At 39.6% G+C, this 18,370-nt stretch overlaps 1 protein-coding gene across 10 annotated transcripts in view; it reads left to right on the top strand.

The window, feature by feature from the left end:
- TCF12 (transcription factor 12) overlaps positions 1-17,773 on the top strand; it is a 397,916-nt gene extending 380,143 nt beyond the window's left edge. For 7 of the 10 annotated variants that reach the window (XM_017896551.1, XM_017896537.1, XM_017896567.1 and 4 more), the window contains 3 exons: positions 1,602-1,834; positions 11,327-11,480; positions 15,418-17,773. In XM_017896551.1, the coding sequence (XP_017752040.1) occupies positions 1,602-1,834; positions 11,327-11,469 (376 nt within the window). In that variant the 3' untranslated portion in view covers positions 11,470-11,480; positions 15,418-17,773. The remainder of the gene's footprint in view (positions 1-1,601; positions 1,835-11,326; positions 11,481-15,417) is intronic. The other 3 variants (XM_017896545.1, XM_017896526.1, XM_017896602.1) reach the window with 1 other exon arrangement.
- The last annotated feature ends 597 nt before the right edge of the window (positions 17,774-18,370 follow it).

Raw genomic sequence — 18,370 nt, 5'->3', positions numbered from 1 at the left:
CCATGGGAAAAGCGCAGTATTTGGGCAGGAGTGTACTGCTGCTCCAGGTACAGTCACTCATGGCTTCCCTTGGCTAGGAAAGGGTAATCCCCCAACCCCTTGCACTTCCTGGGTGAGGCGATGCCCCGCCCTGCTTCAACTCACCCTCCATTGGCTGCACCCACTGTCCAGCCATTCCCAATGAGATGAACCAGGTACCTCAGTTGGAAATGCAGAAATCACCCATCTTCTGCATCAATCTTGCTGGGAGCTGTAGACCAGAGCTCTTCCTATTCGGCCATCTTGGAAGTGACCCACCTCAACAATGTATTTTTTTAAAGTGTTGTGTTTTTGTTTTGGATCAGCTTTATTGAGGCTTAATACACATGTAATAATAAAATTCACTAATTTTAAATATACAGTCTGTATGTTTGTTAAAATGTGTATATTTTGTCATTTTGACAAGTGTAAAAGTTATATAACAGCCACCATATTCATAATGTTGAATATTTTCACCACCTCAAAAAATGTCCTTGTTCCCCTTGGTAGTGAGTCCCTTTCCTCAATCCCATGGTCCTTGGCAGCCATTGATCTGCTTTCTGTTACCATAGTTTTGTCTTTTCTAGAAGTTCACGTAAATGGAATTGTAGAGTATGTATATGATCTTTCATGACTGGCTTTTTTTACTTAGCATAATCTGCAGCTTGATTTTAGAAACTACATAACGGTGCATTGTCTGAATGTACTATGATTTATTTAACTCATTTCCTGTTATTAGATCCCAATATATTGCTAATGTAAATAATTCTGTGATCATCTCCCTTTACATAAATTTCTATGTGCATCTCTAATTATATCCTTAGGATGAATTTCCAAAGTTGGAATTGCTGATCAAGAGGTAATAAACATTAAGGCTCTGGATTCGTTTTGCCAATTTGCCCTTCAAAAAATTGTGTCTTTTCTCCCGTGTTTTATAATCATCACCACTGATGATAATTTCTCTCTAGAACAAAAAATAGCCATTTTCTGAGATACTTCTCTCAATCTGTATCTTAAGCTTTCCTTCTTTCTTCTTACCAGGTAACCGCCAGAGTATATTTAAGAGCATAAGCTAAGTAAATTATACATTCATGTACTAGGAGGGCTTTCAAACTGTAATGTGTGTATCAGTCATCTGGGGAACATGTTAAAATGCAGCTTCTAATTCAGTAAGATGGGAGTAGAACCTGCGAGATTCTACTCCAGTATTTTTAATAAGCTCCCAGTAATGCTGATGCTGCTGATTTGTGGATCACGTTTTGTGTAGCAAGATGCTAGTACATTATGTAGTTGTTATTCTTATATTTATGAAGAGTTTCTGGAGAAATCTTTATGCTATAATGTGCAATGAAAAATGCACTTCAGAGTGTGTGTATGTGGTATATTTCAACTATATGACTGTATATATGCATTGAAGAAAAATTGGAAAGGAATATACAGTCATGTTAACTGCACCTATTACAACTGTTTACAAAATTTATAGGTAGTTTTCATATCCCTCTTTACGCTTTATAGTTGTGCACAATCAGCATATCTTACTTTATAGGGAACCTAATAGACTTTGTCATTACTTTATTTTCTAGCAGTACTAATGAAGATGAGGATTTGAACCCTGAACAGAAGATAGAAAGGGAGAAGGAGAGACGGATGGCTAACAATGCCAGAGAACGCTTACGCGTGCGGGATATTAATGAAGCATTCAAAGAGCTTGGCCGAATGTGTCAACTTCACTTGAAGAGTGAAAAACCCCAAACAAAACTCCTTATTCTTCATCAAGCTGTGGCAGTCATCCTTAGTCTAGAACAGCAAGTCAGAGGTAAGTAGGTTCAGCCGAGATGTATAACTGTTCTGCTTCAGATGGGCAGACATTTCTGTTTATAGTTGCTCTTCTGCTTGGGGAAATTGTTTGTTATTTCTCCCAGTACTTCTGCTACTGTATCATCAGGGTCGTTTTTCTTGTATTCTCACCTCTGTCTCACTGTATTACCCAGTATCTGTGGGCTCAGTGTTCTCAACCATTAGAGAGTAATTCTGTGAAACAAAGCAGAGAACAAACAGCCTCTACCTGCCGCTCAGCAGTAGTGCTTTGTGTCCCTTTGCTCTGGTTGCTTCTGATCTCTCAACCATCAAATTTACCTGCCTGGACCTACCCTCCTCCCTGCTCTTTATGTGTTTCCTACTTCTCTGTATTCATTTTCTTGCCTGCTCTACTTTAGAGTATCTACCATGCCCTGCTGGTTAATAGGATGCCTTGTCATGGTCCCTTCTGCCTTTGCCAGATACCTTTACACCCATATAAATAAGGTCTCAGGGCTTCTTTGTTGACCCCAGACCAGAAACACCAAAAACTTTTTGGGCTAACATACATTGGCATGCCTGTGTGTCCTTAAGGGCAAAACAGCTCACCCACTGCTGACTCACTTTCATTTTTCAGGAAGTTTGTTGCAGCCTTGAAGAACCTTTGAAACTTCATTTGTTCAATGTGTATTTATTGCATAGCTCCTGTGTTCCAACCAGCTATGTCCTAGACCCTGGGTTATCAAATAATAGAAACTTCTTGTCTTTAAGAGGTTTTACCATCAAGCTTGAGTTTCTCCATATACTTACATATTGTCTTAAAATATCCTAAGCCTTTTTGCAAGGAATTCATAGATGGGGCCCTAGGTTCCAGATCTGACCACTAGTCTCTCTGAGAGGAATTCTTTCGATTTTGTGTGAAGAAGATTCAAAAAAGAATAGGGTGGGCAGATGCTTGAAAACTACAGCCATGGAGCCTCAGCATAGATTGCAGAATGAGTACTCTTTCTTAGGAAAACCAGAGTTAGAGAACTTAAACAAACTTGCAGAAATATATACAGTAGTAGTTAATTCATCCACTTCCCTCCAATATATTTAATGAATGAGAATGAGGGATATCTTCATTTTGTGTATAATCAACCTAATATTAAAAATGGATACTTGCTCCTCTTCTCCCAAGGTCCTTGAAATATCTGTGGAGTATAAATGTTAATGAAACCTAATCTTCAAAGAGTTATAGACTCCCTTGGGATATCCACGAGGAGGCAGATTGTTACCCACTCACCTGTGGCAGAAGCAGTGGTTCCTTGAACTACTGATACCTCCTGTCACTTTACTAATGTTTTTTTTTTTCCTTGAATTATGTCTGACACCCTTTGTCTCGCTCTGAAGGCAGCAAGGCACCTATGTTCAGTGGTTCAAGTACACTCATCCTCCTCCTCTTCAGCCTGGGATATCTTCTACCCTGACTTCACCCAGCCATTTATTGTTAAAGCCACTGCCTCCATCTCAGCTGTGAAAGTCTTACTGTCTGGTCAACAGGAGTACCAGAATTTATTCTAATACACAGCACCTTTTCCTCCTATAGTGCATTAGAATCAGAATGCAGTCATTTGTGTTTTAAAAAACTTTTTTTTTTAAACACAGAGATACCTACTTCATCTCTAAGCCATTAAAACGAGAAATACTTCTGTGTTTGAAAAACACAAACATAAATAAACATAAATTCTACCATGCCTAGATGGACCTTATTCATTTGTAACATTGGAATTTGCAGTGGTTCCATGTGGGCACCTAGAACAGAAAAGCTGAGTCTGAGAGAAGATCTATCATCTAGGCTTTCTTACTACTGACTTTCTGGTCTGTTATGGGTACTGACTATTTCATACAGTTCTGCAAAGCTCTGTCTAAGGAGTCTTTGACTGATGAGAGTTTGAACAGATTTCAAATACACTGAACTGTAACTTCGTTAGGGATTGCTTTGATGTTCAGAAAAGCCTACTTCTCCCCTGCCTTCAGGGTGGGCTTGAAGCCTTGTCTTAGGACTTTACATAAAAGCCCAGGGATCTTTGTAAGGTATGTATGTATGTATGTATGTATGTATGTATGTATGTATGTAGAGATGGTCTCATTGTTGCCCAGGCTGGTCTTGAAATCCTGGCCTCAAGCATCTATAGGCTTGAGCCACCATGCCTGGGCTCAGGCTCCTTGAAGGACACTATGGTGGTTGTCATACAGGGTTTAGAACCCTTCATACAGGCCACAATACCTGTGCCTTGTCTTTGGCAACACCTTCAAAGTTTTGTATAGCCACTGTCTTTTCCTTGATTTACCTATAGTTTTGAGTTATTTTGGTGACTTGATCACTTTTGAGAGCCTCTTTATCCCTACAGGGACCCTCCTTCGCAGTCCCTGATCCAGCCCTTTCTATAAAAACAGCTTTTGTTTACATGACCTATTTGGGCATCCTCTGCACTCTGGCTTCCCTTCTGGTTTGGGATGATGCTTCAAGACTGTATCTGATTGTGACCCAACCTGTCACAATCCCTGGATAAGTAGTTTTACCAGGAGGCAAGCTGACCCAGGTCCAGCAGTTCATCCCAGAGAAGAGTGAGAAGAGTGGCTTCTCTTCTAAGCCTCAGATTGTGCCAGAGCATTTTTTGTGCCTTGTTGCCCGACCTGTCAAACCCTAAGTCCCCACTGCCAATTTAAGCTTTTCCATTTTCCTGACTACGTTATTTGTACCTATGCCATTTTTATTCCCTAGCAGATAAAACAAATGACCTTCAAGTTTGTACTGTCGGCATTACTCAGGACTCAGTGGTTAAACATTTCCTCCTCTCAAGCTCTTTCACAGGTCAGCTCAGTCAGCTCACTGTTCTTTTGATAATTTAGTGATAAGAGAACTATTAGATTTTCAGTTTCCTGTTCTCCAAGTGAGTTTGAAGATAAATGGTCTAGGACAGTGGTTTTGAAATCTGGCTGGTCCCAGAAGCACCTGAACCTTTTCTTTTCTCAAACATTTCCAAACCTTACCCCCAGGGGATTCTGGTGCAATGAGATGGTTAAATGTGGTAGACTTAGCATATGCAGTGATAATACTGCAGTCTTTCCTACATCCCCACTAAAATAAATAAAAACGACATTTATTTTAACCCACAATGACAGATGAGAGAGGAGACCATAGCAGATGAAATAGCAAAAGCTGCATGTAGGATAGAAAGTCGATGGAATAGTGGTACTTACTTACTTGTTTCTAAGTACCAAAGAATCCATGTCTCGAGTGGTAAGATCTTGCAGGCCGGGCGCGGTGGCTCAAGCCTGTAATCCCAGCACTTTGGGAGGCCGAGACGGGCGGATCACGAGGTCAGGAGATCGAGACCATCCTGGCTAACATGGTGAAACCCCGTCTCTACTAAAATACAAAAAACTAGCCGGGCGAGGTGGCGGGCGCCTGTAGTCCCAGCTACTCAGGAGGCTGAGGCAGGAGAATGGCGTGAACCCGGGAGGCGGAGCTTGCAGTGAGCCGAGATTGCGCCACTGCACTCCAGTCTGGGCGACAGAGCGAGACTCCGCCTCAAAAAAAAAAAAAAAAAAGAGTGGTAAGATCTAATCTTGTGCTAAACATATTGATTTCTTAAATGCCCTGAAGTTAAAATACATAATCGTGAAATTTCAGGGCATTAGGGTAAAAACAATATTCTAAAGCTTCTGGAGATAAAATATAAATAGCTTACAGATAAAGAAACAAGAATCAAAATATCATCAGCGTTCTGGACAGTAGTACTGGATTGCAGGAGATAGTGGAGCAGTACCTTCAAATTTCTGAGGAAAATAATTTCAACCTAGAATTCTTTTTTTTTTTTTTTGAAACAGAGTCTCGCTCTGTCACCCAGGCTGGAGTGCAGTGGTGTGACCTTGGCTCACTGCATCCTCTGCCTTCTGACTTCAAGTGATTCTCCTGCCTCAGCCTCCTCCGTAGCTGGGATTACAGGCACATACTACCATGCCCAGTTAATTTTTATATTTTTAGTAGAGACAGGGTTTCACATGTTGACCAGACTGGTCTGAAACTCCTGACCTCAGGTGATCCGCCTACCTCAGCCTCTCAAAGTGCTGAGATCACATACATGAGCCACTACACCCAGCCGGTTTCAACCTAGAATTCTATACGTTGCCAGGCAATCAAAGGTGAAAATAGAATGAAACTATTCCACATAAGCTGGGTGTGTGCCTGTAGTCCCAGCTACTTGGGATGTTGAGTCAAGAGAACCACTTGAGCCCAGGAATTGAGGCTGAAGCGAGCTATGATCATGCTGCTACACTCCAGCCTGGGTGACAGTGCCAAGTCCACCCTGTCTCTAAATAAAAATTAAGTTGGCAGCCGGGCGCAGTGGCCCACACCTGTAATCCCAGCACTTTGGAAGGCTGAGGCGGGCAGATCACGAGGTCAAGAGATCGAGACCATCCTTGGCAACATGGTGAAACCCCGTCTCTACTAAAAATACAAAAATTAGCTGGGTGTGCTGGTGCACACAAGAAGTCCCAGCTACTAGGGAGGCTGAGGCAGGAGAATCGCTTGAACCTGGGAGGCAGAGGTTGCAGTGAACCAAGATTGCGCCACTGCACTCCAGCCTGGCGACAGAGCGAGACTTCATCTCAAAAAAAAAAAAAAATTGAGTTGGCTGGGCACAGTGGCTTATGCCTATAATCCCAGCACATGGGAGGCCAAGACAGGAGGATCGCTTGAGCCTAGGAGATGGCTTGAGACCAGCCTGAGCAACATAATTAGGCCCCATCTCTTAAAAAGTTTTAAAAATTAGCTGGGCATGGTGGCTCACATCTGTAGTACCAGCTACTTGGGAGGCTGAGATGGGAGGATCACTTGAGCCCTAGAAGATTGAGGCTGCAGTGAGCTATGATGTAGGACCACACTCCAGTCTGGGCAGCAGAGTGAGAACCTATCCCAAAGAAGAAAAAAAAAAAGATATTTCAGATATGCAAATCCTTTAAAAATTTACCTTCCTCGTACATTCTTTTAAAAAATAGAGACAGAGTCTCACTGTGTTGCCCAGGGTGGTCTCAAACTCCTGGCACAAACGGTCCTCCCACCTCAGCCTTCCAGGTAGTTGGAACTGCAGGCATTAGCCACCACACTTGGCTCGTGTATATTTTTTCAGAAAGCATCTGGAACATATACTTTAGCCAAATAAGTGCATAATCAACAAAGACAAATGCTATAGAATCCAGGAAACAAAGGATTTAACATAGAAAAACAGCAAAAAGACAAAGAGCTACTGGGCCTAGAGAGCAACTAATCCATTGAAAATTGAATATTATTAGTAGCAGAAGAAAGGTTTCCAAGGAAAGAAAATGGAATTAATTGATAATACGATGTGTTCAAGATTAGGAAAATATATTGATAGGCATTTGTTAGATCTCTTGGAGCATTTAATGGTGGGGTTGGGGAGATGGAATTTGCATTACTAACAAATGAGAAAACAAGTAACTATAGGAAAAATAAACAGTTATATGAGCAAGGGAGCAATTACTGTAAAAAAGAGTTTTTCTTTCTTTTTTTTTTTCCAAGTTAAGGTCAGGTGGGCATTGTGCTGAGGTCATAGCAAATTTGAGAGGGTGGCACATCTCACACACACTCGTGAACACCCAATCATCATGCTCACGAACTACAAAAGGATCAAATCTTTCCTCCCTCCCTCCTTCCCTCTCTCTCCCTCCCTCCCTCTCTCTTCCTCCCTCTCTCTCCCTCCCTGTCTCTCCCTCCCTGTCTCTCCCTCTGTCCCTCCCCCTCTCTCTCTCTGTCCCTCCCCTCCCTCCCTCCATCTCTCTCTCTCTTTTCTTTCTTTCTTTTCTTTTCTTTCTTTTCTTCTTTCTTTCCTCCTTTTTTCTTTTCTTTCTCTCCTTTCTTTTTGTCTTATGCTTTCTTTCTGCCTTTGTTTCTTTCTTTTTCATTCTTTCCTTGTGTCTTCCTTCCTTCCTTTTTTTCTTTTCTTGTCTTGTATTTTCTTTTCTTTCCTTTCCTTTTCTTTCTTCCTCGGGGTTTTGCTCTCTTGCCCAGGCTAGAGTGCAGTGGCACAATCATGACTCACTGCAGTCTCAACCTCCCAGACTCAAGTGATGCTCCTACCTCAACCCCCTAAGTAGCTGGGACTACAGGCGGGTACCAGCACGCCTGGCTAATTTTTAAATTTTTGTAGAGACAGTGTCTCACTATCTTGCCCAGGCTACTGTAAAATTCTTACCTCAGCAGCTGTCTCCATGTAGTCGTAATAACATAAATATTTTCCTAGTCATAATAATGTCAGAAGTGACTAGTGAGCCAAAAGTTTTGCTATAAACATGTTGCAAAGTTAATGTTATAAGAGAGTCAAGTCCTCAGCTACATAAGAAGTCAATAGATTGAATTCCCCTAATTGAAATTTTGGAAGACATATTTCTCCTGCCCTGCAGGTCACGAGAAGTACCAGATCTTTCTGGCTACTTAACACACGTTTGCCGTGGTCTTCTGTCTCACACCAAGAGGTATGAAAGAGTAGCCTTAGCTTTTTTTGAATCAAAGTTGTTTATTTACTTCACATTTCCTAGAGTCTGCCATAGTATTGTTCTTCCTGCCAGAAGTGTTCTTTGTCTGTCTGACTCTAGGAATCTGGAAAATCTTGCCTAATTTACTGAGTTTTTGGTGCTGGTCCTTCCCAGCATTTCTCATCATGTCTCCTAGATGCTGATGTGATAGAGTCACTGTTAGCTAAGAGCAATTTTCCATTATAAAGAGAAATGTGAGCCTTTTTTCAGTTGGAAAATTTTCACATCTCACATTCTCCTCTTTAAGTTTTACATACTAATTTATACCCTCTTCTCAGTCTCTCGGGTCGTTATATGAGACTTTAACCTCCACAGTCTCTCTTTTATTTTTTTTTTGGAGACATAGAGTTTCGCTCTTCTTGTCACCCAGGCTGGAGTGCAATGGCGCGATCTCGGCTCACTGCAGCCTCCGTCTCCCTAGTTCAAGTGATTCTCCTGCCTCACCCTCCTGAGTAGCTGAGATTATAGGCACTTGCCACCATGCCCGGCTAATTTTTTGTGTTTTTAGTAGAGACCATGCAGGCTGGTCTCAAACTCCTGACCTCAGGTGATCCGCCTGTTTTGGCCTCCCAAAGTGCTGGGATTACGGGCATGAGCCACTGCACCCGGCCCATAGTCTCTTACAAAAAACAAAACTGATGAAGGACAAACTCTTATTTGTTAGAGGTGCACAACTACTTATTAAGAAAGTAGCTCTTAATATTTTTTGCATAATGATGAACATGGTATTTTCTCCTACTAGTTATCCTGATACATTAACTAAGAGTATATCTTTCTTTCTTCATTCATTCATCCTTCTTATAGTTGTATAGGCTCTATGTCTTTCCGTAAATACAAGGGCTTAGAAAATTAGAACTCTAAAATGAAATTTTATTAATATGCATCACTGGTAGTCAGGAGTCAGCTAAGTTTACTGTAATGAAGTTTTGTTTACTTTTTAAAAACTTCAATGTGAGCTATAAATGTTGATTGAAATATATACATTCAAATTCACTTTTACCTTACTTTAAAGGGAAAGCCGGTACAGTGGCACTTGCTGGTAGTCCCAGCTTTTTGACAGGCTGAGGTGGGAAGATCCTTTCAGCCCAAGAGTTAAAGGCAAGCCTGGGCAACGTAGTGAGACCCTATCTCTGAAAAAATGGTCGGGGTGGGGTGGGGACATGGAAAAGGAGAGCTGTAATAATGATACATTGGCTATGCCCTCATTTCAAGAAAATCTGACATAAAATATAACTTCTAAAAAATACTATTTTCATTCCAAACTAATTACAAATGATCCCTTTATGTTATATTCATTAGGGCATTTTAATCCATTTATAAAATATGTGGAGCAACTTTTAACCTATACTATATGTTATAATCAAATAATCAAATAAAAAGCTATATCAGAAGCTATGGATATCTTGGGCTTAAAACTCATTTTTTAAAAAATCCAACAGGAATAGTAGTGTGTAAGTAGATTTTGATCCAGTGGGTCTTTGATCTGATGGATTTTCTTTCCCTTTATTTCTCACAATAGCACCCTATTTTTTTTTTTTTTTTTTTTTTTTTTTTTTTTTTTTTTGAGACAGTGTCTCCCTCTGTCATCCAGGCTGGAATGCAGTGGCGCAATCACTGCACCCTTGACAACTCTTGGGCTCAAGTGATCCTTGTACCTCTCAGCTTATTCTTTAACCTCTTTTGAAAATGCCCATGTCACAGATCCCATGTGGTCTTCTTTGTTATCTTTTATAAGAAGCAGCAGAGGTTTTTACCACCCTTTTAATAACACCTCCAGCAATAGAAAGACCAACTCAGTCATCTCGTTTCACATATATATCAAAGTAGAAAAGTAACATGTGCACCAGCTATCTATCCCTCTCCCTTGAACTGGCAGATTTCCTATAGAAGAGGGGTCCCCAACCCCTGTGCCCCGGACCAGTACCAGTGGCCTGTTAGGAACTGGACTGGCTGCACAGCAGGAGGTGAGCAGAGAGCAATCCAGCGAAGCTTCATCTGTATTTACAGACACTCCCCATCATTTGCATCTCCACCTCCTGTCAGATGAGCAGCAGCATTAGATTCTCATAGGAGCGTGAACCCTATTGTGAACTGCATATGCAAGGTATCTGGGATCTAGATTGCCTGCTCCTTATGAGAGTCTAATGCCTGATGATCTGTCCTTCTGTCCCATTACCCCCAGGTGGGGCCATCTCGTTTCAGGAAAACAGGCTCAGGGCTGCCACTGACTCTATATTATGGTGACTTGTATAATTATTTCATTTTATATTACAATGTAATAATAATAGAAATACAGTGCACAATAAATGTCATGTGCTTAAGTCATTGTGAAACCATCCCGCTCCCTTCCCCCCGTACCCAATTCATGGAAAAATTGTCTTTCACGAAACCAGTTCCTGGTGCCGGAAAGGTTGGGGATCACTGCTTTAGAGGAATAGCTGAGGATATCTCTTACTTTATCCTTTTCTGAACTGGTAACTTTTAGATAAAGCGCAGATGTCTCTCTCTAAGTACAAGATGTCAGCATTCATGTCAATTCAGTGTACCGTGTCTTAGCAGGACATTGAAGAGACTTGGCAGCCTAATAACAAGAGCATTTGCCAAAATGTTTGAGTGAAGAGTAGCATTTTGATTTAAATCAAATCAAACCCTAGAAGACTAAATCATGAGCAAAAAAATGAAGAAAACACAAAATGGTCACTTAGAAGTATAAATCTGGATGCTCAGTTCAATGCTGAGGTTTTGTGTGAGCACGTTGTTTCTTCTATGTGATGATACTTAGTATGGGAACGAAGTTACACAGAGATTGGTAATCCCCACAGAAAGAAAATAACAGCAATTTGTTCAGCTTGAGACCTAGTTTATAACTTCAAACCATAGTGATAAAAATTCTTTCCTCCTGTTTTAGAGAGGAACCTTAACCCCAAAGCAGCCTGCCTTAAGAGAAGGGAAGAAGAAAAAGTTTCTGCCGTATCGGCAGAGCCGCCAACCACACTGCCAGGAACCCATCCTGGGCTTAGTGAAACTACCAACCCTATGGGTCATATGTAAACATCAACCAGGTAAGTACGGGTTTGAAAAGAAACAACAAGGAAATAACCTTAAGACTCATCTTAAACTGGGTTAGAATCTTTGAACAGAATTCTGTAGTGAGCAGTGGCCATTGTAAAGGTCACATGTAATTTGAAATACAACAGTTTGTCTTTCTGTTACATTTTCAGACTTAGAGAGCCAGTGTCATTTTATACGAAATTACCATTTTCTTCAAAGTGTGACAGTACCTTGTGACTTTGGTTATTCTGTTCTGAATCGTCATGTTTACTCTCTTACATGAGTATCTTCCTGATCCAAGAAGAAATAATAAAGTGACTCAGCCATCAGAAAACGCTCATGCTACCACTCATGTTCTTCATTTCTTTATTCAGAAATGCTTGACTATATCATCAACCAGTTTTCTGCTAATTATCTAGCTCTTTGTCATGAAGCCTTTATATATAAAAAAGTTATTACTTCTATTTGGATCAATAATGCAAGTTTATGATATGATGCTTCCCCCCCACTTGCAAGCACATCAGTTAACACCTTCTAGAATCTATTAATGAATTTGAAGTTATTATATATGGTAGAGCCAGAATGCCCTTCTCTCTGGTGGAATTTTACTTGTTCAAGGACTATTCTTTATATCTTCCTCTTCGTGGACTAAACACAATTCAGTTCCTTGTGATTTTTTTTTTTTCCCTCAAGACGGAGTCTTGCTCTGTCGCCCAGGCTGGAGTGCAGTGGCACAATCTTGGCTCACTGCAGCCTCTGCCTCCCAGATTCCAGCAATTCTCCTGCCTCAGCATCCCGAGTAGACTAGCTGGGATTACAGGTGCGCACCACCATGCCTGGCTAATTTTTGTATTTTTAGTAGAGATGAGGTTTCACCATGTTGGCCAGGCTGGTCTTGAACTCCTGACCTCAGGTGATCCATGCGCCTCAGCCTCCCAAAGAGCTAGGATTACAGGCGTGAGCCACCTCACCCGGCTGGTAACTTCACTTTTATAACCTGCCTTCAGCAGTATGTAGTTTTTTTCCCAATTTTATCAACAGATTAAAAGTAGTAAGTAAAGGCAGATGAGTGTGGGGTGTGGAACAGAAAAAAATATGAAGTGCAGTTTCATTTGGTCAGTTTTGTGGCTCTCAATTTTGAACTGAAAGTCTGGAATTTGATAGAATATTTGGTAGATAAACTACAAATATTACTGACTCACCTTTTCCTGAGGGATTTAGTTCCTACCACCACTATATATAGAGGGTCAAATGAGAGCACATACAGGGTCAAACCAGACCACACAGAAGATTTCATTTAGGGTAAAAGAAAGGAAGAGTTAAGGCAGTTATTTCATAAATCAATTATAACTGTAACATTAGCACACTGGAGAAAACCTCAAACTACCTCCCCCACAAAAAGTAGCCAGCAGTCTAAGAGATTGTACATGTCAGAGACTTTAGGCAAGAGCTAAGCTAGTTTACAGATCCTCTAAAACCTAAATCATTGTTTCATACTCTACAGAAAATATAGACTGCTATGAAACAATAAATATTTTGTTTCAAAATAAACCTTGAAGTTTTATGTTTGTTCGGGATTTTTGTTGTTGGTTTTATTGTTGTTTGTTTGTTTTGAGATGGAGTTTCACTCTGTCACCTGAGCTGGAGTGCAATAGCGCGATCATCTCGGCTCACTGCAACTCTCGCCTCCTGGGTTTGAGCAATTCTTCCACCTCAGCCTCCTGAGTAGCTGGGATTACAGACATGCACCACCACACCCAGCTAATTTTTTTGTATTTTTAGTAGAGACAGGGTTTCACCAGATTGCCCAGCCTGGTCTCAAACTCCTGACCTCAAGTGATCTGCCCGCCTCGGCTTCCCAAAGTGCTGGGATTACAGGCATGAGCCGCTGAGCCCAGCTAAAAAATTAACTTTGAAGTTTTAAAATAAAACCATGCCACTATTTATCAGTGCAAAAGAGACTTTCTAAATTGATAGATTATTTCAAAGAAGAGTGATGGGAGAGGTAACTTCTTAAGCTCAGGTCCCAGATAACCACCAAGCTGTGAAAAAGCGCTAGTCATTCTGCCCTAACACTTCTCTTGGAGCCTATGTCTTATTTTCTTGTCTCGCTCTAGTTAGTTCTACCCATTTCCTCTTGTTTTCTTCCCAGTCTCTCTCTTACTCCTTCAACTTTGTCTTCTCATTCTCATCTCTCGTTTCCTTCTTCTTCCTTCCTGTGCTTTTACTACTTCTGTATTTCATACTGCTTTCATAGCTCTACCCTTATCTCTTTATAATGTGGAAATTTTCTCACTTAGGTTAAAATTAAACTTTGGGCATTCCCACCTATCAAAAAAGGATCAAGAATTCTTTTAAGTTTAAAAAGGCATCAAGATATGAGACATGTAGTGAATGCACTTTGTTCCGTAAGTTGTATAGGCTAGTGTTTGTCATCTTAGAATATGTGCTGAGGTTGCTAATTTCATAAAGATAGTTATCTGGTTTCATGAATTGGATAGCAGATTAAAAGCAGCAAGAGACAGGGCAGCAGGAAAAATGCTACTAGAATCAAAATGGCTGAGACATGACCACAGAATGACTGGTTATAGACATACAAAAATTTGCTATCATGTAATATAGGCCAAGTAGCTTTGAATATCTTAGTTTTCCATCCCTAAGAGCATCACTGTGTACCTAAACAATACTGTGGTTATTGTTTAATAAGGAAGTAAAAGTTATGATTCTATTTAAAACTATTTTATTAAAATTTAGTTAATTTTAACTAAAAGATATATATTATATATTTACATATATATATTTACATAGTATATATTATGTTTCATTTCGCCGTCAGTTTTTGGGTGGGGCTATTCTCATTTTTGAAACTGAAAGTCTGAATTTGATAGAAAACTACAATATTAGTTAACCTTCCCTTTTCCGCCCGTTTCCTGAGGAGCATTTTAGTTCCTACCAGTACTACAGGTATATAGTCAAACCAGACCCACAGAATTTGCATTTGGTAAAAAAAAAGGTGAAGGTTGTTATTTCTAAATGTTACCTGGGTTTCATGAATTGGATAGGCAGAATTAAAAGCCAGCAAGAGACAGGACAGGGCAGATGTATATTATATACATCTATATAATTATATATATAAATTATATATATATAATAGATTTACAGAGTTACCACTATATATATTATATTGGGAACATAAGTATGTATAGAATTTGTACTAATAGAGTAAAATGTTGTTAATAAATATTGAGTAAACATTTATTGAGGACCTACTATTTGCCAGGAACTGGGACCAATATGAAAATGAATGCAAAGTGGCCTCTGACCTCAAGTGCTCTCAGTTCAGATGAAATAAATGTAAACTATTAACACAGTGTGGTTGAGTGGAGGCAGCAGCAAATTGAGGGCTTTACTGTTGTCTCACTACTGAGGAATGAATGAGTAGCACCTCAGAGCTCAGTTATTGCCAGCTTGAATGTTGTTAAAATGAAGGTTTGCATCATTGCTGCATCTGTTTTATACTCCTATAGTTTGTGGTTCTGTAATTACATGATCTCCTTTAAAAATCTTACCATATAGCCGGGTGTGGTGGTGCACACCTGTAGTCCCAGCTACTCAGAGACTGAGGTGGGAGGATCACTTGAGCCCAGGAGTTTAAGACTGTATTGAACCATGATCATGGCACTGCACTCCAGCCTGGGTGATACAGCAAGACACTGTCTGAAAACAAACAAACAAAAAACCTTACCATGTGCATCAAGTAAAACCATTTCATTATACCTTAAAAGGAAGAAGTTCATTAAGTCACTTAGCAGACTACAAATTTAGTGCAGACATGGATATAGATGAGGAATACCAGCTTGTTTTGTTGGTGGGAGGGGGAAGGTGTTTTATTTTTAATAATTATGTACTAACTGGTATTGTCCTCTCCCTTGGCTGTCCCTGCCACAGTTCCAGAGTTATCAGTAGGCTAGATAGAAGGTGACCTCTCCTCATAAGGACTTGGACAACTCAGATTATCTGAAGACACAGACCTGACAGGAGGGAGAAGAAAAAACAAAACACTTGAAGCAAGAAACTCAAATGTAATCCTACGATCAAAGCAACTGGTCAACACTTCCATCAGAAGTGAAGATAGGAAGCTCATCAGATAGAACATCAGCCCATGAGATGTTTGCAACAAATCATTTTGTTGCAAGCAGTGTGTCGCTTCTGCACAATCAGAGACTGTCTCGATCTCTCCACTCACCGTGGAAGTTGCCTTGTGCCTAAACTGAATTGACAAATGCATTGTAACTACAAATTTTATTTATTGTTATGAAACTGTAAGGTCTACATATAAAGGGAAAAACTTAATGTGGAAAGCTGATCTACACTCAGCTGATGCCAGCATACATTAAAGCGGTTCACGTGCAGAGAACAAAGCAGTGACAACCATTGGCCCTTAGCATTCCCGGCATACCTATTAGTGTCTTAAAAAGGAAGGGAAAAGTCTTTTGTTGCCCTCTCCTATCCTTTTGCCATATGAATAGTGTTTTCCATGAAATAGGAAAATATCACTTGGAATAGCATTTCTCTTGCTCTCATTTTTTGATTTATTTTTATTTTCTCTTTGTGGGTGTTATATTTGATTTCTAAATCTGAATAGTTTATGGTCACAGTCCAGCCTCCTCCGTGCAGCCCTGTGTGCTTTGCACATTTACCTTACAGTGGTAAGCAGAGACCATCTGTGACCATAGCCTAGCTAGGATTTTAAAAGGGGAAATTTTGTTCTCTAGGTTTTCCCCCAAATAAACATTGCTTTATTTCTAATAATAACCAAGACTTTTCAGGCTTCTAGATCTCATAGGAAAGCTTGTAACAGCAAAATTGTAAATTACAAGGGAAGAATCTACTTTTTAGAAATTGCTTTGTTTTCCAAGCAGTAAGTACTACATACAGTACTTGTAAAGTGTTAGCTGTAAGTAAGCACAAAATACATTTAAAATACAAAGACGATTTTTTCAGGCTGTGATTATGGTGAACATAACAAAACCCAGTAGTCACCAAGGCAGGTAGTGTGATAAATGAACACACCACTCTGAGGCTAATTACCTAATGGAATACAAGAGCAATGGTCACCCGTGTTTCCTTATCCTAGCCTTTATTTCTCTGTCATTTGGATGGCTGGTCAATGGGGAAGAATTCAGTGGGTGATTTAATCAACTGCAAACCATCTGCCCCTGTCCCAAAATGATGAGCCAGATTAGCATTAAACCAGTATTTGTCAGTCCATCTTAATACTGTTCATTAAGGCACTCTCTGTCTCTAATCCTTAGGAGTTGTTTTCAAAGACATGATCACTTTGAACTTCCATGAAACCTGTCTTCCACCACAACAACCCTGGGAGAGAAAAACATGCTAAACGAGGTATCTTGGCTTAATAATTCCTTATAGCCAACATCAACAGTGGCAATCAGCACACAGAGGAAAGGACCCAAATCACTATGTAGCTTAAAGATTTCTGTTAATTTGAAAGAACAAAAACAGGACAGAACTTCTGGTACTCTAATCAGGATGATTCCTAACAAGTCAGTCATTTGTGAATTTAGTGGACTTTTTGGTTACTTTAATTTGCATATATTCTCCAGTTACATCAGACTCGATCTGTGGCCTTGTTCTTCATTTCAGTGTTAATCAGCTAAACAGAAGTTGTTGCTTATGATGTGTGAGTGAACATATGCCACTGCCTGGCCTTTTTTTCTTCAGAGCTTGTTGTCTTTTTCGCTATATTAGACTTTGCAGTATGCCCAGAAGCTTTCCTTCATAAAATAGAAAGAAAAAAACATTTGGCTTATTTTCACTGTAGCTAGTCTTTTATACAATAATCTTGTAAGAAAATTTCTTGAATTCTAAATATTACTCTTTCTAGATTTTGAAATCAAAAGTTTTCAGTAAAAGTTTCTTACTTTATTTTATTATATTAGGTAGTAAAATGTAGGGTTATTTACCATAACCTGTTCATTAATATCAGAAATTTACAATAGCATTTTAAGACCATAGTAGGATTCTAGCATACCGTGTAGTACCTATGGAGTATTGTAAGAGCTAATTGTTGGAGATGAATTGCTTCTCATCTTGTTCTCCAGTTTCCATTGTTGGTTTATTGCAGATTTGTATCCTGTGTCAAATTCAAGGTATTATTGATAAACCTTTTCAACCAGCAGCAAGAAGTTCAAATTTTTTTCTGTCACTGTAACAGAAAACACAATATGTATATAACATTTATGTAGCAATAAATGTGCCATCTTTTTTTTAACACAGTAAACTAGTGAGTTTTTTACATTTCTCTTTCTCAAATAATGTATTTTGTTTTCTTTTCTCCATCTCATTCATCCCAGAAACACTCACTGCTTTTCCTAACTGCATTATCTGCATTATCTGGGAAACCTTTCAGGATAGAATCAGGGTTGTGGAGCTAAGTTGGCAATCTGGTCTAGAGCTTCTCCAGCTTGTGCTTTTCTCCTCTTGCCCTCACTACTGATAGTGGCCTTTTACCCTTTTCCTAAAGATTGACCAAACAGCAATTAGTAGCTATAGAAAATCTACTCATTTGTAGATCTAGAGAAAAAAGAAGAAGATGGAAAAGACTCAAATGAGGCTTTTAAGTTATTCTTCAAAGCACTTTTCACATTTCCCATACCCTTTCTCACAAAAAAAAAAAGTGTGTCATAATTAGGTAATGGTATTATTTATTGTTTAAAAGTTAAAAGATTAAAAGTTTGCTTTTATCCCAGTTTTTAACTACAAAAAAAGCATAGTGATTATCCATGAGGACTTCATGCCAAGCAGGAACTTCAAACAAACTGGACAAACTTTTTTTGACAGTGAATGACTTTTTGTAGGACCTGTGCATGCGAAACCC

This window comes from Rhinopithecus bieti, unplaced genomic scaffold (genome assembly GCF_001698545.2).
Source record: "Rhinopithecus bieti isolate Rb0 unplaced genomic scaffold, ASM169854v2 scaffold_947, whole genome shotgun sequence".
NCBI lineage: Eukaryota > Metazoa > Chordata > Mammalia > Primates > Cercopithecidae > Rhinopithecus > Rhinopithecus bieti.
The sequence above is the reverse complement of the archived record's forward strand: the minus strand, read 5'-3'. Positions and strand labels throughout refer to the sequence as shown.